This window comes from Filobasidium floriforme (genome assembly GCF_021052385.1).
Source record: "Filobasidium floriforme strain CBS 6241 chromosome Unknown HD553scaffold_13, whole genome shotgun sequence".
Lineage (NCBI taxonomy): Eukaryota > Fungi > Basidiomycota > Tremellomycetes > Filobasidiales > Filobasidiaceae > Filobasidium > Filobasidium floriforme.
The window spans coordinates 432,133-452,023 of record NW_025763634.1 but is presented as its reverse complement, the minus strand read 5'-3'; the positions used below and the strand labels follow the sequence as shown (position 1 = coordinate 452,023).

At 54.5% G+C, this 19,891-nt stretch overlaps 6 protein-coding genes across 6 annotated transcripts; 3 read left to right on the top strand and 3 right to left on the bottom strand.

Annotated features, from left to right (window-relative positions):
- Positions 1–73: 73 nt before the first annotated feature.
- On the top strand, positions 74–3,132 carry HD553DRAFT_312784 (uncharacterized protein). Its single transcript, XM_046180137.1, has 2 exons — positions 74–1,748; positions 1,821–3,132. The coding sequence occupies exons 1-2, from the start codon at positions 210–212 to the stop codon at positions 2,865–2,867; spliced, it is 2,586 nt and encodes an 861-aa protein (XP_046036004.1). The 5' UTR covers positions 74–209; the 3' UTR covers positions 2,868–3,132.
- On the bottom strand, positions 3,133–6,051 carry HD553DRAFT_312782 (uncharacterized protein). Its single transcript, XM_046180136.1, has 11 exons — positions 5,830–6,051; positions 5,397–5,762; positions 5,212–5,306; positions 5,087–5,134; positions 4,941–5,031; positions 4,698–4,860; positions 4,433–4,635; positions 3,938–4,371; positions 3,552–3,875; positions 3,393–3,485; positions 3,133–3,321 (listed from the first exon to the last, which is right to left on the bottom strand). Exons 1-11 carry the CDS (start codon positions 5,945–5,947, stop codon positions 3,259–3,261), a joined length of 1,998 nt encoding a protein of 665 aa, XP_046036003.1. The 5' UTR covers positions 5,948–6,051; the 3' UTR covers positions 3,133–3,258.
- Positions 6,052–6,233: 182 nt separating this feature from the next.
- HD553DRAFT_312778 (uncharacterized protein) lies at positions 6,234–8,518 on the top strand. The gene is made up of 8 exons (XM_046180135.1): positions 6,234–6,543; positions 6,617–6,803; positions 6,871–7,013; positions 7,075–7,449; positions 7,512–7,583; positions 7,640–7,920; positions 7,986–8,199; positions 8,266–8,518. The coding sequence occupies exons 1-8, from the start codon at positions 6,418–6,420 to the stop codon at positions 8,497–8,499; spliced, it is 1,632 nt and encodes a 543-aa protein (XP_046036002.1). The 5' UTR covers positions 6,234–6,417; the 3' UTR covers positions 8,500–8,518.
- On the bottom strand, positions 8,519–12,433 carry HD553DRAFT_350584 (uncharacterized protein). The gene is made up of 4 exons (XM_046183543.1): positions 10,176–12,433; positions 9,999–10,112; positions 9,689–9,928; positions 8,519–9,617 (listed from the first exon to the last, which is right to left on the bottom strand). The coding sequence occupies exons 1-4, from the start codon at positions 12,342–12,344 to the stop codon at positions 8,637–8,639; spliced, it is 3,504 nt and encodes a 1,167-aa protein (XP_046036001.1). The 5' UTR covers positions 12,345–12,433; the 3' UTR covers positions 8,519–8,636.
- Positions 12,434–12,713: 280 nt separating this feature from the next.
- HD553DRAFT_312775 (uncharacterized protein) lies at positions 12,714–16,096 on the top strand. Its single transcript, XM_046180134.1, has 8 exons — positions 12,714–13,115; positions 13,197–13,960; positions 14,074–14,161; positions 14,281–14,381; positions 14,499–14,582; positions 14,670–14,986; positions 15,059–15,297; positions 15,367–16,096. The coding sequence occupies exons 1-8, from the start codon at positions 12,762–12,764 to the stop codon at positions 16,078–16,080; spliced, it is 2,661 nt and encodes an 886-aa protein (XP_046036000.1). The 5' UTR covers positions 12,714–12,761; the 3' UTR covers positions 16,081–16,096.
- HD553DRAFT_350582 (polymerase) lies at positions 16,097–19,765 on the bottom strand. Its single transcript, XM_046183542.1, has 15 exons — positions 19,483–19,765; positions 19,226–19,341; positions 19,095–19,158; positions 18,945–19,010; positions 18,803–18,865; positions 18,588–18,717; positions 18,424–18,513; positions 18,195–18,360; positions 17,991–18,129; positions 17,585–17,932; positions 17,268–17,521; positions 17,069–17,192; positions 16,918–17,002; positions 16,784–16,848; positions 16,097–16,717 (listed from the first exon to the last, which is right to left on the bottom strand). The coding sequence occupies exons 1-15, from the start codon at positions 19,494–19,496 to the stop codon at positions 16,426–16,428; spliced, it is 2,016 nt and encodes a 671-aa protein (XP_046035999.1). The 5' UTR covers positions 19,497–19,765; the 3' UTR covers positions 16,097–16,425.
- Between the last annotated feature and the right edge of the window lie 126 nt (positions 19,766–19,891).

Below are 19,891 nucleotides of genomic sequence, written 5' to 3'. Positions count from 1 at the left end.
TTCGCGCGATTTCTCGGTTTTGCCTCGGTTGGCTCACTGAATCATCATCATCATATCATCACCTTGACCTTGACCCTGTGCATCATCGTCCTCGGAAGGTATCCAAGATCCAACCTCTCTCTCTCTCTCCCTCCTTCTCTTGAATCATCATCTCACACAGTCTCATCGTCTCTCATCACCCGCAATTTCCTGAAGTCCGACTCGCAATAATGCCCGCACCGAGACGTCAACCCAGACGACAGACCTCCCACCACTCTTCCGCTTCGAGTTCGGCGGCTTCTCTGCCTTCCGACTCGGACTCGGAATCTCAGCCTTCTGAAGACGAGGTTGAGGTCGAGGCCGAATCTCAAGTCGCCAACGGGAAAGCCAACGGTGACGAACCTCTAGATGCAGCGGGAAAGCCGAAGAAACAGCAGAAGAAGAAGAAGGTGAAGGCCGGGCGGAGGGCTAGACGACGATCGGACGATGATAGCGAGAACGAGAGCGATGGGAAAGGAAAGGAAGAGGAACCTGCAGAAGAGGTCACTTTTGAAGAATTTACGGGGACTGCGAAGCCGGACGCTGGACCTTCTCAACCTCGTCCGCAGCCTCCACCTCAATCTCGTGCTCAACCTCGATCGAAACCTCCTGCCTCTGGATCAAAGAAATCGGCCTCGACTTCTGCTCCTACTGCTGCCTCTACTACAACGAGTAAACCTGCCAACTCGTCTGCGACGGCACCGGTAGCTTCCGCTTCAGCTTCTCAGACGGCAGGGACGGGTCCAGGGAAGAAGACGAAAGAAGAAAAGGAGGCTGAACGGCGTGAAAAGAGACGGGCGAAGAATAAGGAGCGGAGGAGGAAAGTCCGGGAAGGAGCCGGGGCTGCTGGAACCGGGGCTGATGGGGACGGTGACGACAAGGTCGAGACCGATCAGGCTGGTACGAAGGAGGCCCCAGCAGATGCTGAGTCGCGGGACAAGCCGGAAGAGCAGGACGAGCAGCATGCAGAAGGAGAACCTCGAAAGGTGGACATTGAAGACGACCACAACCACGACGACGCCAACAACAACTCTCAACCCATCTCGAAAGCCCCCTCGAATCGACAACTCTACCTCTCCCGTCTCACTGCCGACCCATCCTTTACCCCCCGCGTAGGATCCTTCTGGACGCACGACGAGCGACATTACTCGAAAGGCAAATTTGGCGAGGACGGCGAGTTTGCAGGTTTGAGGGGGATGAGCGGGTGGTGGAGAGGTGCAGGTGGGGAGCGCGGTGGAAGGGGAAGAGGGCGAGGGTTCGCCGCCGGACGTGGAGGTGCGGGAAGAGGGAGAGGCGGGTTTGGGTTCGGGGCCGGCAACGCAGTCGGGGAGAAGGTCGAAAACCAGCCGGCAGTACCGTCCTCAGGCGAGACTGCGCTGGAATCCGCTGCTGATTCGACCCCTGCTGCCGCGGCACCTCGAGCCGACGCTTCCTCCTCCTCATGGGGACATGACGCATTTGAAAAGATGGAACAGGCCGAAAAGAGACGATCAGAGGCCAGGGAGAAGCGTCGGATCCAGCAGGCCTTGCGTGGAGGTGCCGCCGCCGCTGCACCTGGAGTCGGGTTCGCAGGCAGGGGACGCGGACGTGGACGAGGCGGAGCGGTAGGATGGGGATATGGACAGGCGTATGCGGGTCATCAGATGGGACAGGTCGTGTTCGGACAAGACATGCAGCAGGTGCAAGGCGGCGTTCAGGTCAATGGCGGGGGTCACGAGGACGTCCTGCCGGTAAGTAATCATTCCGGCGCAGACGCAGGAGAAAATTGATGCTGACGAACAATGCTCATCCTGATTGATCAGGTTGACGACGGAAACATCACCGTCAAGCTTCCTCGATCCGATTCTAGCATTAATGTGCCGCTGGCCTCCACCTCGTCTGGCTTTACGGGCGACTCCGCGCCCGTTACCGCGCACGCTCACTCCGCCCTCGACAACAGTGCCGTTGTGGTCAAGCTTCCTATCGCTGCCATCGACAACGCAGCCGTCCCGGTCGCAGCTCTTTCGGCCGATCACGGCGAGGACTCGGAGACGGTCGCCAACCTGAATCTCCAGGCCGAGATCGAATACCTCAAGTCTCAACAGGCCACAATCGCGCAAAAGGAACGTCAGCTGGACGAAGAGCTGAAACGCCTCGAGATCGGATCGAGACGAGTAGACTCTGTCGCCGTTCCCGTTAGTGAGAACGGTAGCATGTCCTCCGCGCCCGCATCATCGTCGTATCTTCCGCACAACGGGATGCCTTATGGGATGCCACCTCCGCCGTCATTCGTACCGCCGGGCATCGCCATGGCGGAGAATGGCTCGTTCTTCGAGATCGCCACGGGCCAACCCGTCGTCTTTGTGGCTTCCAATTCACCCGCACCTCCAGGCAACTACTCGAACGGACCTTTCCCCCCTCAACCTTACTTTGGGAATCAGCATCCCGGCGCAGGACCTTTTTTCCGAGGAGGGTACCCGGGCGAACAGCACCCCCACCTCTCGCGCGGAGACTCGTTCAGCACCTTTACCCCGCCTCCCTATGGTCGAGACTCTCCTCTCGGCTACCCCTCTCAGCCCGTCCCGCCTGGCTACTTTGCACCTCCTAGACCCGGCGGCAAGATTCAAATCAGAGCGCCCTCTAGCCACGAAGTCGCCATCCTCAAGAACCCTGGGAAGCTGGGCAGCAGTGAGCAATCGAGCGAGCCTCACATGATCCCAGAGGGTCAGGCGTATTCGGTGGACAACCCGTACGCGTATCAAAACCAAATGATGCAGCCCATGGCTGGACAGGGATACTACCCGGGTATGCCGATGCATCAGGGATACCCGCCGCAGTCTGGCTATGACTATGGTTACGGGCAGTATTGATCAGGGTAGCCGTCGCGCCCGTCTCCCTTCCCCTCAACGAAAATCGGTGGATGGACAACAAGTATCCACCTGTCATTTATAATAAGGCTGTTTTTTTCCAACATACCTCTTCGCCTTCCCTCCAATAACACTCGTTGAGCTCTGCCTCACCTGAGAGAAACGTACACAATGCATTTTCGAGCATGGCTTCCCAACCAGACCCAAAAATCAGATTCAATCGAAACTACTGCTCATATCTAGATTTCCCAAGAACAAAAATGTAAACATGTATATATATGTGCTCTCGATCGGGTGTCCCTGGCGCGCGTCGTTACATCGTCGTTATATGCCCATAAAGGGAGAAAGGATTCATGCATTGGTCATCAGCCATTCTGAACTTGTGCCACGCCCTTCATGCCGCGTCCTTTCCCGGAGTTGAGCCAGGCGTACGTCGTCCAGCGATCAAGCCCTGGAACTGCATGAGAAAGGCGGCGAAGGTTTCAGTTTGACCACAAGAAAAAGCTCCAAAGTGCCCGGGGTACTTACGAAGTTGTTCAGCACTTCGTTTGAAGCCGTGTTGGCGGAAATGTCTGTACCAAGAGGCTTGGAGGTGGTAGATTGTACCGCTTGCCGCGATTCCTGTGGAAATTAATGGGTCTCAGTCAAAGGCATCTTTTTTTTGAAATGGCGCTCGTCTGGACTCACCCTTCTCGGCATGCTAGGCGTCTGCATGCTGTCGTCTGGTCCACCTCGACCTTCCATGGCGGCAAAGGCCAATTCGACGTTGGGCATGCTGAGCCCATCACTCGACATCGGCCCGACAATCCCAGGCGTAGCTCGACCGAGACCGAGACTTTCACCCAAAAAGCTCGGGTTCCGGCCCGTCGTCGGCGTCTGAGGCGCAAGAGCCGCTTGCCGAAGCGCACGACGAGGGTCTCGATGCGGGTCCTTGAGCAGCGATTCGAGCTGACGAGTGAGAAAGTCTTGCTCGTTCGCGCTCCGGGTCTTTTGGGTAGCGTTACCGTTTGTCTGTGGGAAGAAAGCGTATTAGGGGCGACCATGGTCTGCAGATCCCGAAGAACAATACTGACATGTGTATCGTTGGTAGGGTCCGGGATCACATCCTGCCAGATCTGCTGGATGCCCTCATCGTCCTCGTCCTGCAGCAATCCGTCGCTGACATTCCGTCCATTCTTCTGGTTATATCTCTGCGCCTCTCGTCCTAGTGCCGTGTCCCATAGCCCATTCACTTGCTGGCAACTGAATCCCTCTTTCAGGATCTCGATCTTGCCCCACGAGTCCCATCCGGCGGGTATCATGATGGAATCTCGATCAAGCTGGTTTGCACGAAAGGGAAAAGGGAACTGCGAGTTTGATTTGGCAGTGTTCGTGAACTGAGCAACAGGTGAAGATGGCTGTGGATGCAGCGCTGGCGGTGTTGTATACAAGCGGTGCAAGATGTGTTGCCGCAAGGTGGAGAACGTCTTCGGCTTCCCCGTCGTGGTGTAGAGCACGGACGCGCCGTCTATCCAGAGATAGTCTCAGGTTTTGTATGCTTCTTTACTTTGCTTGCAGCGCGAACTCACACATCAATCCTGCCACTCTAATCGCCGCTAAGGCCCAATCTACCCTCTCGTCCCAATTCCAGGTGGAATATGTATTTTGACCTCCTCTGCCTGGTGCTGAAGTCAACCCTTTGCCCTTCACTATTCCCCGGGACACGAGCTCATCCCCGACAGAATCGAGCCGATCAGTCTTGGTCAAGACGATAATGATAGGGACTCCACACCTGTTCCATTTCATGGTAAGCTCAAGATCTGTACCATATGTGCGGCCGAAGCCATGACCTACTTGTTATGCGTTAAGACGCCTGCGGATAACGGTAAAACGGTATCCGAGTAGTTTTGATACGTCTGGCTAAAGGTCGGCCCCGCAGTCACGCCGTCAGCTGACCCTGACTGTCCCGCTGCCGACTGGGCTTGAGGTTCGGTATAGTGCTGTAGATGCGATTGTACTGTGGACGATAGAGTGACACCAGACAGGCTCTTTGATGAGAAAGCGAGTAAGCATGAATTTAAGAGTGACTTCGCATACGCTTGTCATGTCCTTCCAGTTCCTCGGCTCTCGAAGCTGTTGCTGTAGACCATTGATCTATCCAGGCTAACCACCGGGCCAATTCTTCTGCCTGCGAATTCAAGTCAATGCCAAATACTCCCAGAAAATGATGCGATAATACATACGATCGTATGAGGTTTTGTCCAATCTAGTACGATTACGGCGGCAGTGTGCTATTCATGCGGTCCATATAGAATCAGGTTCAGTACGGGTCGAAAGGAGTATCGATGACCCGGTCATAGGATCTCACCGGAAGAGAGCCAGCTGGTAATGCCGCTGGTAATGATTTCAAGACATTCAGATCGGATGATGGGGCCGTATAGAATGAGATGGGCGGGACGTTTTCTGGGAGGTCACCAGTAGATCATCAATCAGTATTAACCCGCAAAAGCTTTTGACATGAACAGAACGTCAACGAAAGAATCGTTTGCTCACCTATATCCGCGTCGTTCACTTCCACCCATTCATAGTCGACTGCCATACCCTCCGTCGGTTGTAGTCTATCGTCCATCAAGACCTCTTCGTTCAACGCTGGTAGTCCCGCTGAGGTACTGGTAGGTTCTTGGTCCTTATTGATGGTCCCATCAATCTGGTTCTGGTCCGTCTTCCGAGCTCGTATGCTCCCCGTATTCCTGACATAGTGCCCCTGATTGATCCTACCAACACCTTGGCTGATCCTTTGGATCGGCGTGTATAGCTTCGACGAGGCCGAGGTGGATGAGGAGCTAAAGGCGTTCAGAGAGGAGGTCCGTCTGTCGAACAGGTGTTCGATCAAGGTCGATTTGCCATGTCCCGGTTCGCCTGTTTATTTGAACAAAAGTCTCAATATGGGATGGATGAAGCAGAATTAGAGAGACGTCTCACTCACCTAGAATCAAAACATGCTTCGAGGGCAGCCTATCACCGTGTCTTCGAGCTCCTACGAGAATGTCATTCCACAAGTTGTCTGATTGCCTAGCATCCGCGCTTGGCGGTTCCGAGCTCATGTCGCGAGCGGGATCGTTCGAGCAAGAGGTAAGAGTCAAGCAGGGACAAGAGGAATTGCAGTCTCTTCTCGCCCTCGGCAGACTATAATATGGTCGGTGTCGTGATGATGATGATGATGATCGAACGGGGTCGTCGAGCATCAGCAGCAGTCGGTCAGTCAGTAGCAGGAGGAGCATGGCATTGACCCGTTCGCGGATGCAAATTGTGATGTGATCTGTTTACAAAGTAGCTCGCCCACAAAAGTTGGAGCTAGGCTATATGGCTAGGCTTAGGGTCATCGGACAACTCTCCATCTCGATCCTGTGTGGCAACAGATCGCCTGACCTTGCTCTTGACCAGCACTGGAACATTCCTCCACAGGCGGGTGTGCCGATATATCGCGCATTGACTGCACCGCTTACGACGGACCCTCCATTTGCCGGCGATCAGATATTCGTATACCTTACTTGGCCGCCGCAAATCAACGATCATGGCCGAGAGCATCTTACAGTGGCTAGAACAGGCTGGGGGACTCTATGATGCCGAGGCGATGGGTATCAAGGACTATAGCGATGTCGGTATGGGCTGGGGAGCTGTCGCGCTCAAAGACCTCGAGGCGAGTCTCGATCCTCTTTTCTCTGCGCCGCTAACCTCGAGGCTAATCACGCTGTATGCTAAACGCATTACAGGAAGACACTGCTTTGTTTACCATCCCAGACAAGATCCTGCTTTCCGCTTGCAACTCTGGTCTGCGCAATCTCGTCGCGGAAGAAGATTGGGACGTCCTGGAAGAGCACGGTGGATGGGCCAGTCTGATGCTCTCGATGATGTGGGAGGAAGCCCAGGGCGAGGCTAGCCGATGGAGCGGATACATCAGTACGTTTAGCTTGAGTGATAACAATCGCTCTTCACAGGATGCTAATGAATGGGCGCGACTCTATAGAGGCTCTGCCGAATACGTTCCAAACGCCCATGTTCTGGACGGACGAGCAGATTCAGGAACTAAAAGGGACGGACATCGTCGACAAGATCGGCCGACAGTCTGCAGAAGATACATACAACCAGAAGATCAAGCCCGTACTTCAGGTGAGAGAGATCAAGACGCACCCCGCTCGATGATCCGTCTTATATGGAATTTTGTGAACAGAAATACCCCGACGTGTTCAAGAGGAACGCTTCCCTCTCCGTACAACCATTTTCGCTGGAACACTTCCATATTCAAGGGTCTCGGATTTTGTCCCGGTCTTTCAGCGTTCCGAGCTCACGAGCTGGACGCAAGAAGAATGGTCGACAGGAAGCTGGAGCTGGAGACACCTCTATGCAGACTGACGGGGATGTCAGCATGCAGACGGACGAGGGAGAGAAAACGCTTGACCTTGGAGACCAGACGCTTGAGACGGTGAACGACGAGAATGAGGACGAGCCCGAGGAAGAAGAGGATGAAGAAGATGACGAGGACGCCGAAGAGGAAGTCATGGTGCCCGTAGCGGATATGCTCAATGCAGCCTATGAGCGCGATAATGTGGGTTGCGAGCTGCTCGATTTTGGCTAGACTGATTGGCACTGAGCGACAAGCTTTCATAGGCGAGGTTGTTTCACGAGGACGATTGTTTGAAGATGGTCACCACCAAAGCCATCGCCAAGGGCGACCAGATCGTGAGTTCAGTGAATCATCCCGGGCATCACCGTGCTAAGCGCAGCCTTTTCTTTAGTTCAATACATACGGTTCGCCTTCGAATTCTTACCTGCTGCGAAAATATGGACACGTCGACGTCTACCCACTGCCTGAAGAAACACTGTCGAAGCTGCCTGAAGAACTACGGATCTGGCCTAACGGTAACGAGGGCGACGAAGTAGAGATAACAGGCGAGGTCGTACTCGATGCTGCGGTTCAGGTGTGGGCTGCCGGATCGAAGACTGCAGAAGAGCAAGAAAAGTACAAGGCCGAGCTGGGCGAGCGGGTGGATTGGTGGTTGGAAGCGGGGGAAGAAGAGTAAGCTAGCTTTTGTCCTCTTGCAGTATATCTGGCTGAAGCTCCCCAACGAACCGCCGTTTCAGCACGTTCGTCTTGACGTATCCCCCCGACGAGATCCCGGAGGCTGTCATCGGTTTTGCAAGACTGCTGATCGATCATGAGGCATGGGAGAAGGCGCGAGACAAAGACAAGGTTCCGAAACCCAAGATCGAACAGACTGCTACCGGGGTCAAGGTGATCGAGGTGTTGTTGGAGAGCATCAAGTTGAGACGGACGCAATATTTTCAATCGCTAAGCGTAGGTGTTTTCATGCTTTTCAGTATGAATGATTGCTGAAACTATGGTTGTGGTGCCATATTGCAGGACGATCTCGCTGCTCTGTCCTCGCATGACAAGGACTCTCAGGGTCTTTATAGTTACATGGCTAGAGTAGTACGAACCGGGGAGGCGCGGGTACTAGCGGTCGACGAGACCATCCTAATGGAACAGAAATCGGAGCTGGAGAAGAAACTAGCAACCGGCGGTGGCAAGAGGAAAGCTGAAACCGCTCCGAGCCAAAAGGGCAAGAAGCCCAAGACCCGTCTCAAGGTCGCTTAAATGATAAATGTGGCGAGGTTCTTCTGTCATGCTTTCTTTTGAGTTTGTACATGCGTCATCCGCATACATGTGATCGTCATGATACATTTCGGGTCGCCTTCAATCTTGCTGGAATGGCACCGTTACTTTTCGCTACTTCATGCCCGCTGGCTTTCGTTCCACGAGTACAAGTTGTCCGGCGCTGTCTTGAGGCAGAAGTACTTGCAAATATTCTTCAGACGAGCTTGATTCTCGACCTTCTGTTCCTTCGTCAAGTCGGCAGGCTCCAATCTGGTAGTAGCTTCCCAAAGCTGTCTACCGTCGAGGGGACGGCCGGCGGTAACGAGCACGTCACGAACCATTCTCGCAGTGAGCGCACCGGGGTATGTAGCGACTCGCAGCCTGGACATTTCCGCCTCGATCTCCTGCGGCGACAGGGTCGATTTCTTTGGCCCCCTGCTCTGTGTGCGTCCGCCGGCGCTTGGAGCAGGACTGCCTTGACGGGAAGATGAAGGCGCAGGACTTCCGTAACGGCCAGCGTTGACGCTCGGGCTTCTAGGTGTATCAGGTGTATTTGATCCCTCGGCTCCAGTCTTGGACTTCTTGCCTCGAGCTTTGTGTTTCTTGGCAGGTGTAGGGGTATGTCCCGTAGCGGCCGATGCTGGGCCTCCAGTGCCACTGACGACAGGGGCATCGATGGGTTGCATGGCAAAGTCGATCCCAATGGGAGTCGAATGCCCGCTAGACGAAGGTGAAGGGCCTTCGGTATTGGCTCTCGCTTTTTTGCTGAGAGGCGTCGAAGGTCTTCCACTGCCCGATTCGGGAGGTGCAGTGTTCTGAGCAGGAGGACCCTTTCTCTTCTTCCCTCGAGATCCGGAACCGGGTTCGACGGATGCCCTACTTCCCGCCGGGCTGAGGGCTCGTCTGGCTGCAAGTGCATGCCCAGCGCCACGATCGACCGAGAGCGTGCGTCCAGAGCTGCCGGCTGGACTGGCTTCCCGCTTGACAGGAGCGGAAGGAGAGCTGGCCTTTCTGCTCGCAGGCGAGATCGATCTCTGCTTGCCCTTGTCTTTGGTAGGAGAAGCGGTGGCAGCGTTGAGAGCGTTGATGTCGGGCTTCACGTCTTCCTCTTCGGTAGGCTAGGTAGCATACATGAAATCAACAACCGGATCATCACCGCGTCGAACGTTATCATCACGCCGTAACTTACAGCCGTGATATCGCTCTCATCGCTACTGCTCTCGCTCTCCTCCTCACTCTCGCTGAGGCTTTCGTCGCTGTTCTCACCCGCCAATTTGCGCTTCAGTCGCCTCTCCCGCTTCTTGAGCTTCTTCTTGGCCTCGGCCCGCTCTCCAAACAGATCATCCGAATCGTCCGAATCCTCTTCCTCGTCACGTTGCAACAGACCGACGTTGGCGTTGGCAAGGTCATATTCCTCCTTAATCCGGGCCTGAAGAACGAATCAGATGCCGTTAATATCGAGAAACGAGCGGTAAGTGATCTCGCCAGCGGCGTCTTACATCACGTTCACGGGCAAATTCTTCTTCTTCGGCGTTGACGAGGACTTCCTCTTCGTCGTCCTGTTCACCCGTGTACTCGACATCCCAATCTTCGCCTGCGCCACGCTCGACGTCCTGTTCACAGCATCCGGCTGAGCTTTTCTTTGTCATTCTCCAAGGCCCACGACTTGAACTCACCCCTCGACCCGTCGCCCCTCTCCTCCCTCTCGTCTCGAACTCATCGTCCTCCCACTTCTGAACTCCCCTCCGAACCCTCTGTCTACCCCGCTGGATCTCCTCGGCGGCGTCATGATCGATATCCCTCCCACTCCCCGTCTTGGCATAACTATAATCAGACTGTTCGAATTTGGCCAATTTGTCCGCCAACGTCGTCAACAACGGTTTGGTATCCCTTCCACGTCCACGTCGACCGCCATAGGCGTCAGGATCAGGTTTGACCTCGATCTTGGGTTTGATGTCCGGCATGTCCCGGTTCGAGGTGGACGGGTACATGCGGGGGAAAGCGTCTGGGTTGTCCCCCGTATCTTGAAGATGAGGCTTGACGTCCGACATGGCCGATCCCGGTCGATAGAGCTCCATATCCACGTCTTCGGTGCTTCCACCAGCAGCTACAGCCGCCGCTGCCGCCGCTGCATCAGCAGGATTGCGGACAGCGCCGGCTCCAGCTCCACTTGCAGCTTGACCCCTCCTAGTCCCTCTAGGACCCCACCTGCTCCTACCCCCTTCCTGGCCCTCCCTCTCGTCCCTCTTTTCCTCCGTCCTGACGCCAAACGTATATTCCCTTCCGACCCATCGTAACCCGACATCACTCTTGTTGAAGAGCAAGGCCACGTACCGATCCTTGACGTCGGAGATGGCATTCGAAACGTACCTCAATTTCTGCCTTTCCGGGACCGGCGGCTGGGCCGGCATATTCGGGTCGTTTGACCCTGGCTCAGCAGCGGGAACAGCTACAGCACCAGGAGGGGGGACGGGCAACATGGGTTCGGTCCCGAAATGACCTTCGAGGACGAAAGGGTTCTTTTCCCTGTTCCTCGCGTTGGCGATGGCCAACGTCCTCTTGTACGTCTTTCCCTTGACCTTGCGTTCCTTTTTCGGCGACTCGTCATCGGCGTTAGTGGTAGCCTTTTTCTTGTTCTTCTTGCCTTTGGTCGTGGCCGTCTCCTCATCCTCCGGTCGATCGTTGTTATCTTTGTCCTTTTCCTTGTCCTCGTCGCTATCAGAATCTCCGGTATCCGTATCTGAAGGCAAGTCGTGCCTCCCATCATGTAACCGGTACATCAAAGCCTGTTCCCTCATCTTGACGTTCACCCTCCCTTCCCCCGCCGCTCCTCCAGATTTCCCTCCTCTGCTCCCTCCACCACCTCCACGCCCACCTCGTTTCCCAAACTTGCCCCCCTTTTTTCCCTTGTTCTTCCACTTGTCGACGGGAGCCTTCTCTACCAAGTCCGGAGCGATCATGCTCGGATCAGCGGCTTCCTTCCAGACCGTCTCCCCGTTCTCGTCCTTCTTTTCTCCCTTGTTCGCCCAATCCCACATCCGGACCCTCCAGGTCCCGTCCGCCTGCCTGACGGGGGTCTTGACCTGGGCGATCCTTTCTCGTTCTTCGTTCCGTTCTTGCAAGATCCGAGGATCGGGAGGAGGGGGTGCGGAAGGGTCTTTGCGGTTCAAGTAGAGTTGGCCGGCCGGGTTGGAGAGGTCGGGAAGAGGAAGGAGGGCGGAGGGCGGGTGTCGGATGTGAATGACGTTGAGTGAGGTAGGGAAGGGGAGGGCTCGGAGGAGAGGGTCGGTTGTGGCGGATGGGTTTGTAGAGGGTACTCGGGGGAGGAGGTAGATAGGGTAGTCGGTATAGGTCGGTTGTGGCGGTTGTTGCGGGGGTCGAGCTGCTGACGAGGCGGAGGCGGTAGAGGTTCTAGGTGAGCCTTGTGATGAACCAGCTCGACCTGCAGTGTTGGAGGGAGTACCGGGCGTAGGTCGACCGGGTACGAGTCGACCTGGAATAGGGGTCACCGATCGTCCTGGCGTGCTCCCCAACGCAGGGTTGGTTGGTCGAGCCGATGTCGATGCAACCTCTCCAGCGTTGGAGGTTGAGATCGCTCCACCTAGGTTCCCCTGAGAGCCTTGCGAACTCCCGTTCGCTCGAACATTTGCCCCCTGTCCAGGGCCTGCACCAGCTTCAGCATTGGTGCCACTCCCACTCGCCACCCTTCCCTGAGCATAAGGGTTCTTCTTCTTGACCTTGAACAGGCCTCCGGTCGCGTTTTGACGGCGTCGCTGGACGACTGGTGGGCCAGGTGGTGCTGCCGGTTGACCTGTCGGCCGATTCATCTGTCCCGGATTCGACATGATGTATTCGCCTTGATTGGAGTCTGCTGTATCTCAACAAACGACGGCGATACATGTCGTCGAGCAGATGAGCGTGTTCGATGATGTAGTATTGCAAGCAAGTCCCCGCTATGTGTGAGCCTTCGATGTCCGCTTTCGCTCTCTCTCGACGACAGACTACTAATGCTAAATGAGATCGAAAAGTCTCGATTACTATCAATTACTAATCGAGACCCGCGTTGCATTAGTAAAAGTTACTAATCGGTCTAGTCTCTCATCAAAACAAGCTCATGTCCGTCTCTTGTGCCTTGTCGATCTCCGAGGTTTCAGCAACTTCTACACTTGCTCTTGGGAAATTATTTCAAAAGGAAAGATATCATCTGGGATCTATCAGAATTATCGCAACAACCTACAACGACATCGACGACCAACCCCACGATGCCAGACCTCTCACTCCTCACGGCGCTTTTGCCATCAGACCCCTCTCTACTCCCTATACTCCGCTCCCAGTCGACATTCACCCGACCCTCAAACTCGTCTACCTCGGAGGTCCACAAGTTTCTGAACAAGCTCGGATCGTTCGTCTGCGTGCCCGTCCTCCCCGGGAACGGCAAGTCGGTGGCTGGCTCGACCGCTTCCAATGCGAATACAACTGCGGGTAGGGAAGAATGGGCGAGGAGACGGGACGCCTGGGGTGTAGCTAGGGTGGTCATCGAGATGGATCTGGAGGGTTACGTCTTGGGAGGAGGTTGGGGAAAGACTTGGTTGTTGAACCTGCTCGGAGCCATCAACGTGAGTCTCCGATCTAATCCTCAATCATCGCGACCTCCCTACTGAGCATCAAGACATTACGGACAACCCGCCGATTTACAGAGCAACACCATCCCACCTCACTCCCTCTCTCAGCTCCTGCCCCTCTTGACGACTTTGCACACCCACTCCTCCCTCTCTCCCACATATCATCGGACCACCTCCACCCCGAATCTCTTGAAGACATCGCAAGCGATCGTCTCTACCCTCAAGAGGACTCTTCACCCCCACCCCGCTTCGGATAAGGACAAAGATGCCCATACAGCACCCGATGGCCGACTCGTTCTGGCCTGCCTCACAGCCTTGCCACACCTGATCGCGCAAAACCCCACTCCGCATCGACCCCTCCTCCCGACCCTTCTTCCTCTGCTCCATTCTTTGCTCCTCTCTCCACCTACACCTTCACCAGCGTCTTTGCCTGGAGTCGACAAGCGATTGCGTGAAGCCACGTCGAACCTCTTGGCCAGATTACACACCTTGTCAGGAAAGGTCGCTGCGGGGAACGTATTTCGCGGAGATATCAGCGGGATGATCAGGGAGTCCGAAGGGATCCTCTCTGTCCTCTTTGACGCGCTGTATATCCACCATCAGGGATCCGCGGCATCCCGGGGGAACCAAAACCAAGCCGGACAGAAATCCAACTCCAACTCGGCGGGAGGGTTGTTGTTACCAGTAACAGCCTCTCAGCCCGTCTTGCCCGGTGTATCCGGCGCAGAGAGCTCGATGTCGGGCACGGTAGGCGACCAGACGAAAGAGCTGGGAGGGCGAGTGAGGGCGTTGGGGAGGTGTTTGGACGGGTGGGTGGCAGGGATCTTGGGCTTGCTCAGGTGAGTGGCGCTTTCGGCCTTCTTCTCTGTCTTTTATTTCTGGGGAGGGGGGAGAAAGAGACGACATGGTACTGATGAGAAAATCCTTACTTCCGATCATTTTGTCGGGACAGGTTCGACACGGCCCGGCCGGTCGGCTTACCCCTCGGTTCCCTGATCGCACTCGGGTTGAAGTGCCTCTCGATCACATCGGATACTCTGGTAAGTCGAATCTCCCAATGTTTCCACTCCAGCCTCCGAGTTTCGGACCGCACTTCGCACGGTCAGGGTCAACGACATTAAGCTGACCTTATAACGTTTTGATTCGAATGGACGTACAGTTGGAAGGTACCCTGGATTTGGAGACCAGAGCGTTGGGTATGCAGATGAAACGTAGATTGTGGAGTTGCGGGATGAAATTGCTCGGAGGGGTCGTCATCGCGTGAGTTCGCTATCGGTCATCTTGTCATGTCCCTCGCACGGCGTTTTGATCAAGACATGTACGGGTGACAAAGCTGACGCCATCGCAATGCGTCGCATCATACGGGATGGACCACAGCGCGGGAGATCACGTCTTGCCGAACGTAGGGCTGATCCTGGACAAGAGCGTCTTTTTGCTCGAGAGCTTGCCGAAATCCGATCAGTGAGTCTCGGATCACCCTTCACAAGCGGGAGATAACCCAAAGATATAAGCCGTTTACCATTATCTGATGGCCGCGTCATGTTACAGCTCGACCCGGATCGCCTTGTTCAAATTCCACACCGTCCTCCTTTCCAATCTTCAGCTAGACCCGTCTTCCTCCAGCTTCCATTCGAGACTGATGAAACAGGCGCTCGGTTCAGCTTCTCTGGTACTGGATACCAAGACGCCGGTGATGGCCAGTTCGCAAGGTAAAGAGTCGAACATGAACGCAGACGCGTTGGGCAAGAAGGGCAAGAAGAGGGCTAGGGGTGCAGGGGAAGAGGTCGTCGTCGCAGGAATTGAGGGGAGAGGCGGGAAAGGTCTTTCTAGACTCGAGGGGGAGGTCGTCTTGAGCGCGTTGCGATGTGAGTCTTGCTGTGGTTCATATGCTTGGATGGCGACAAGGAGTGGGAACTTATTCGGCTCTTCTCTACTAGTGATCAAGATTATGCACCATCACCCGTCGATCCCACCTCACCTGCTCGCTCTCTCGATCAGGATCCATCTGTCCATCACCCACACGCTCGAATGCAAGACCGCTGCCGCCGTTTCTCAGCAAGACCTTGGGTTGGCAATCAGGCTGTCTGAAGCCGTAGCGGATAGTCTGGAGGATGCCATCACGATCGAGGGAAGTGGGGTTAGGCAAGGATGGATTGGATCGATTGTCAAGCAAGAGGTGGGTCCCGTTCTAATTTATGCTACCAAAAGAGCAAGACATGCTAATCAACCGGTGTCATCTGCGTAGGCAATGGCCCGATCGAGTCTCTTGCCTCTCGTGTTGCATCCCACCGCTCCGCCACTCTCTCGACCTCTTCCGCCTGTGTCGACTCTGGCCTTCTACGCTGTTGATGACGAGGAAGAAGAAGCGCTGCGCAAGGAAATTGGGCTGCGAACTGCCGAGGAAGCAGAGCAGCTGGTTGAGGATATCAATAACGGCGTCTTCAACGGCGACGACAGTCAGGAAGATGAGGAGATCGCGAGATCATACAAGCGCGTGGCTATAGGCAATTCTAACTCGGTGACAAGATCGACGGATTTCCCTGTTCAGGCGGTCAGGTCGACCGTATCGACAACGGCCAACAGCGTGTTCGGATCGTCCGCACATGTTGCTACTGCTGCGACCCAGACTGCGCTTGTGGAGAACAAGACGGTTGTACCTCTCTCGGTTCCTCCGACCGACGCGTCGTCCGTCGCGGTGGTGGTACCGCCTGTTCTAGAAACTGCCAACACGCACCAGCCGACTCAGGTCGGCGTCAAAGACGACGCCGACGTCGCAGCCGCAGCGATGGCGGAGCCGTTCAGTTCAGTCACCGCAGATCTCCCCGCTCGGGTCATCGACGCTGAAACGGTTTCCGAAACGGCGGCCATGGCAGAACCGATCGGTGAAGATGTTGATGCTATCCCGGAGATCAATCTCGACAGCGACTCAGATGAAGAAGACGAGGATATGTCCCAGTAGACATAGTTGTACACCATCACGTGCAGATAGATGCCATCCATGCGACAACTGGCTAGATATTGGATGATACATAGGTTAGAAAGGTCTTCGGTAACAGAATCAATTTTTTTTGGTAGCTAGCTCGGGACATTTCGTTAGGCGTTGAAAGAAGATTTTACCGGAGAGTATCATTTGATTCGGGAGGGCGGTAGAGGAAAGTGTGGAGATGAGGCCGTGACCTCTAGACTGATTTGTCCTGACATGCTGAGGGGTGGCGTCAAAGGTTCCCAAAATTGATGGCTTGAAAATGCTGATTCAGATTGGCCGGCGATCCAGAAATGACTTGGAGCGGTGATGTGAAGTGCTTTACTGGACGACGGGAAGTCCGATCTGATTCGGATCCTGCTGATGTGGCAACACAAGCTTGCCCTCGTTGTTCAAATGGTCCGTCACACCCGCAGCTGCAGATGCAAACGAAGCCATCTCTTGCTGGCTCAAGTCGGTCGCCATTGCGTTTACGTCTGCCGATTGTCCAGCTAGACCAGATTCTGGTGTTATCGAACCGGCCATAGAAGATGGCGGCAGACTGCTGGAGCCATTGGTGGCCGTCGAAACAGCTGGCGCGCCCATCAAGCCGAAACCGGGCTCATTGTTGGACCTGGCGGATGATAATTGGACGTTAGATTGCCTTTCTCAACAAGAGCAACGGCGTATCTCAACTCACCTCATCCGCTTGAACTGTCTCAATTGCCCGTCTTGAGCTCGTCCTTCAGGCGTACTTGTCCCTTGCTGCGCAAACGAACGTTTCATTGAGTTAGCGCCGATATCCCAAAATTACGCATGGGATACTGCGCTTACCTTTCCGCCCTTTCGTTTTCGGTTTTCCTTCTCGGCTGTCCCTTGACCGGCTTTGTGACTTCGCAACTCGGTGGGCAATTGGTTCCTGGAGAGGGCAAAATGAACACAGATCAGATTGCGTATCCGTGTCGATCGCTCAGGTAAGACGTACTGCTTGACGGGCTTGATGGTAATGCCCATACTTGGTTCATCGTACTGGTCCCAAGCCTTTACAGCTCGAATGAATGCGCTCGTTGGATAGGAGATGTCCATCTGTTGCTTCTCGCCGTTTTCCGCTGAGGTTGGGATATGCAGCACGAGTCAGCCCGGAAGCTCCGTAAAGTCACGCAGTAAAGGTCTATATGACCTACACTTCTTTGGTTTAACCAGACCCAAACCGATGTAGAAAGTCGTCGTCCACACCTTGCTAACACCTTCCTCGCTTTCGGTCCGGCGCGGAATCTCGCCTCCGTTCCCTGCCGCGGCTTGTCGGATCTCGAACTCTCCCTGGCAAACATGCACCGCCGACTTGCCTTCGATCCAAGGATGTGCAACCTGGATGATCGGCGTGTTCTGCTCGAGGTTGACCACGAGAGTCCTCAATTTGGACTCGACCGTACCAGACCTGTCGCCGTTGCATGACTCATAAGCTTATGCTATCCAATACCCAGACTGAAGTACGGCTTACCACGTATGCATAGCCTCCTCGGTCCCTGTAGAGGCAATGATGGCCAGGTACCACTTGTATTTGTCGAAGAATTCGGATGGCGCAAACAAATCTTTCCAAGCAGCCGTCCCGTCCTCGATCTTCCGACAAATCTCGGCGCCTCGGTCGAACTCGCTCTGCATCACGCTCATCGTTGATGACGAAACGTTATGAGTGGCGCACATGACGGGATAAGCAGGGGTGATGATGGGCATCAGATGTGCCTTGTCGGTGGGGTAAATTGCAGGATTCCATTCTTTCAGATTCAGAGTTCCGGCAACTCCTGTTCTCCCTTCCAGCTTCTTGAGAATCACCGGCTGCGGCCAACGCCTGCAAATCCGCCTGTTAGCACTATATGCTTACCCTCGGATTATGATATCTGACGTACCAATGCCGGAACACGACGAATAGCCGTTGGACCAGGGCCGCTGGGGCCGCTCGCGGGTATAGTTGACACGTTCTGGCTACCAATAAAGCCCATTGCACACCTCCCAGAAACCCAAGGATGTTTGAATAGATCGCTCGCTCTGTAATCGACGGCTCAATTTAGCAAGACTTAGGTCGTATTGTGGACGACGTGTTAAAAACTGACGCTTGGCCCAAACTTTGATTGCTCTTAAAGTATCTCGGAATGTCTCTACGTCCGGTACCAGGTTCAACATTGAGTCTGTTACCCGACTACCGTTCAGACTCCTCGCATTCCTCTCGTCGGCCCCAACCAATATTCGGTCATCAGTCAGATCGAGATCGACCGGGACCTGCGTGGTTGGACAGTAAGCTTCCCATGAGCTGTTGATCCTACAAGCTGGACATTCGCATACCTTTTCCCGGTTCACCGTTGCGAACGCGAAATCGATATCTACTCCTTTGATGACCGCCTTGATGATTGGCACGAAAGCCTCTCTTACCGGCTGCGCATTTGAGAGATGACGAAACGAAGTCGTTAGAGACCGCCGATTATAGCAAACAACTGATCGAAACGTACCGTCAACTCGGTTGCCGAAATATCCTTCTGCAGCTTTTCATAAAACACCGTGAAAAAGTCGTCTACCGTCACTCGCTTCGGACACACGACAAGTGTATCAATATCCGAGTTCGGTCCGTGTACACCGAGACTTTGTCAGGTGAACAAGAAAGAAGGGTTAGTCCATAAACTCTGCACACCGCGAGGCGTCCTGCGGCTTATGTGGAAAGACGCACCGATAAGAACCGAATGTATAAATCTTTCCTCCCGCATCTACTGCTTGTGCTTCCGAAACTCCCCTGAACGAAGGAGTAGATCGATACTCCGCCGTCAGCACTGGGTTTGACGCCACGGTCAGATACGGTCCAAGCCACTTACTGCCTCATGTACACCTCCTTGACGAAATCCTTCACGATCGTCTGAATCGATCCCAACACGCTCTCTCTAAATATTCAGACATCAGTTGCGGATGATCAGTACGAGAAAAACGAGATAATCGACTATCGATGGTGAAGAAGCTGTAACTACCTCACTCTGGACTCCTTGTCCGTCTCATACGCGTTCATCTCGACCTTCAGAAAGGTCTTGAGGGCTTCAAAGTAGCAATAGCGAGGTCAGTATCTGTCATGTGTTACACATTCCTCAGTGAGGTGGCTCACATTCCGTTAATTGCAGTTCATGAGGGGTAGCTTCGTCAAGGCTGATCGGAGGTGTAGGACCTTTGTATGCCTGCTGTTGCGGGGCCGCTTGTGCGTGCTGTTGATGCTGCACACCACTGTAGATTGCCATATCCAGATTGGTACCGACATGTGAGTCGATCAGGCAAATAGACCGTTCATAGAGATCAAGAACGGTAGTGCGAGGTAGAGGATGTGAGCAAGTAAACCCGTTGATTCGGTTCTCCGCGGAGACTGACTTGTAATACGCCATAGTGTGAAGTACGGCGGGTCCTCTGTTCACCTCGTACGATTCACCTCCCGATGCGCAGTTTCACAAATGTAGCCCTCGTCGTCCTTAATTGGCCTGTTCGGTGGTCCTGTAGTATGTCGTCCACGACTAGCTTGATCGAGATTCGCTAGGTAGAGGTTGCTGCTCTAGTAATCTGGTCGTTCTTTCTTGATCTCCTTCGACTTCCAATAGATACCAGGCTATTTAGACAGACAAGCCCGATCAAAGTGTATAAGGAGCTTGGAGATGAGCAGCTCTGTATTCACGTATTCACCGATGTCATACTCATGCCACTGAAGGTGATGAGCACAGGCTCAATAGGCCGGACATGGGACGGACATGACGACAATTCTAGATGTCCGTGGTTCAGCTAATGA

Excerpts from the sequence above, each read along its gene's own strand:
- HD553DRAFT_312784 (XM_046180137.1), top strand. The coding sequence starts at position 210 with ATGCCCGCACCGAGACGTCAACCCAGACGACAGACCTCCCACCACTCT. Across the intron at positions 1,749-1,820 it reads GTCACGAGGACGTCCTGCCG|GTTGACGACGGAAACATCAC; the intron begins GTAAGTAATCAT and ends CTGATTGATCAG.
- HD553DRAFT_312782 (XM_046180136.1), bottom strand. The coding sequence starts at position 5,947 with ATGAGCTCGGAACCGCCAAGCGCGGATGCTAGGCAATCAGACAACTTG. Across the intron at positions 4,861-4,940 it reads ACTGGAAGGACATGACAAGC|TACAATCGCATCTACAGCAC; the intron begins GTATGCGAAGTC and ends TATCGTCCACAG. Across the intron at positions 3,322-3,392 it reads ACGAAGTGCTGAACAACTTC|TTCCAGGGCTTGATCGCTGG; the intron begins GTAAGTACCCCG and ends TTTCTCATGCAG.
- HD553DRAFT_312778 (XM_046180135.1), top strand. The coding sequence starts at position 6,418 with ATGGCCGAGAGCATCTTACAGTGGCTAGAACAGGCTGGGGGACTCTAT. Across the intron at positions 7,450-7,511 it reads CAGCCTATGAGCGCGATAAT|GCGAGGTTGTTTCACGAGGA; the intron begins GTGGGTTGCGAG and ends AAGCTTTCATAG. Across the intron at positions 8,200-8,265 it reads AATATTTTCAATCGCTAAGC|GACGATCTCGCTGCTCTGTC; the intron begins GTAGGTGTTTTC and ends GCCATATTGCAG.
- HD553DRAFT_350584 (XM_046183543.1), bottom strand. The coding sequence starts at position 12,344 with ATGTCGAATCCGGGACAGATGAATCGGCCGACAGGTCAACCGGCAGCA. Across the intron at positions 9,929-9,998 it reads AATTTGCCCGTGAACGTGAT|GCCCGGATTAAGGAGGAATA; the intron begins GTAAGACGCCGC and ends TTCGTTCTTCAG. Across the intron at positions 9,618-9,688 it reads ATGAGAGCGATATCACGGCT|CCTACCGAAGAGGAAGACGT; the intron begins GTAAGTTACGGC and ends TATGCTACCTAG.
- HD553DRAFT_312775 (XM_046180134.1), top strand. The coding sequence starts at position 12,762 with ATGCCAGACCTCTCACTCCTCACGGCGCTTTTGCCATCAGACCCCTCT. Across the intron at positions 13,961-14,073 it reads GGGATCTTGGGCTTGCTCAG|GTTCGACACGGCCCGGCCGG; the intron begins GTGAGTGGCGCT and ends TTGTCGGGACAG. Across the intron at positions 14,583-14,669 it reads AGCTTGCCGAAATCCGATCA|CTCGACCCGGATCGCCTTGT; the intron begins GTGAGTCTCGGA and ends GTCATGTTACAG.
- HD553DRAFT_350582 (XM_046183542.1), bottom strand. Across the intron at positions 19,159-19,225 it reads TGAACTGCAATTAACGGAAT|CCCTCAAGACCTTTCTGAAG; the intron begins GTGAGCCACCTC and ends GCTACTTTGAAG. Across the intron at positions 18,361-18,423 it reads CAACGGTGAACCGGGAAAAG|GTCCCGGTCGATCTCGATCT; the intron begins GTATGCGAATGT and ends CCAACCACGCAG.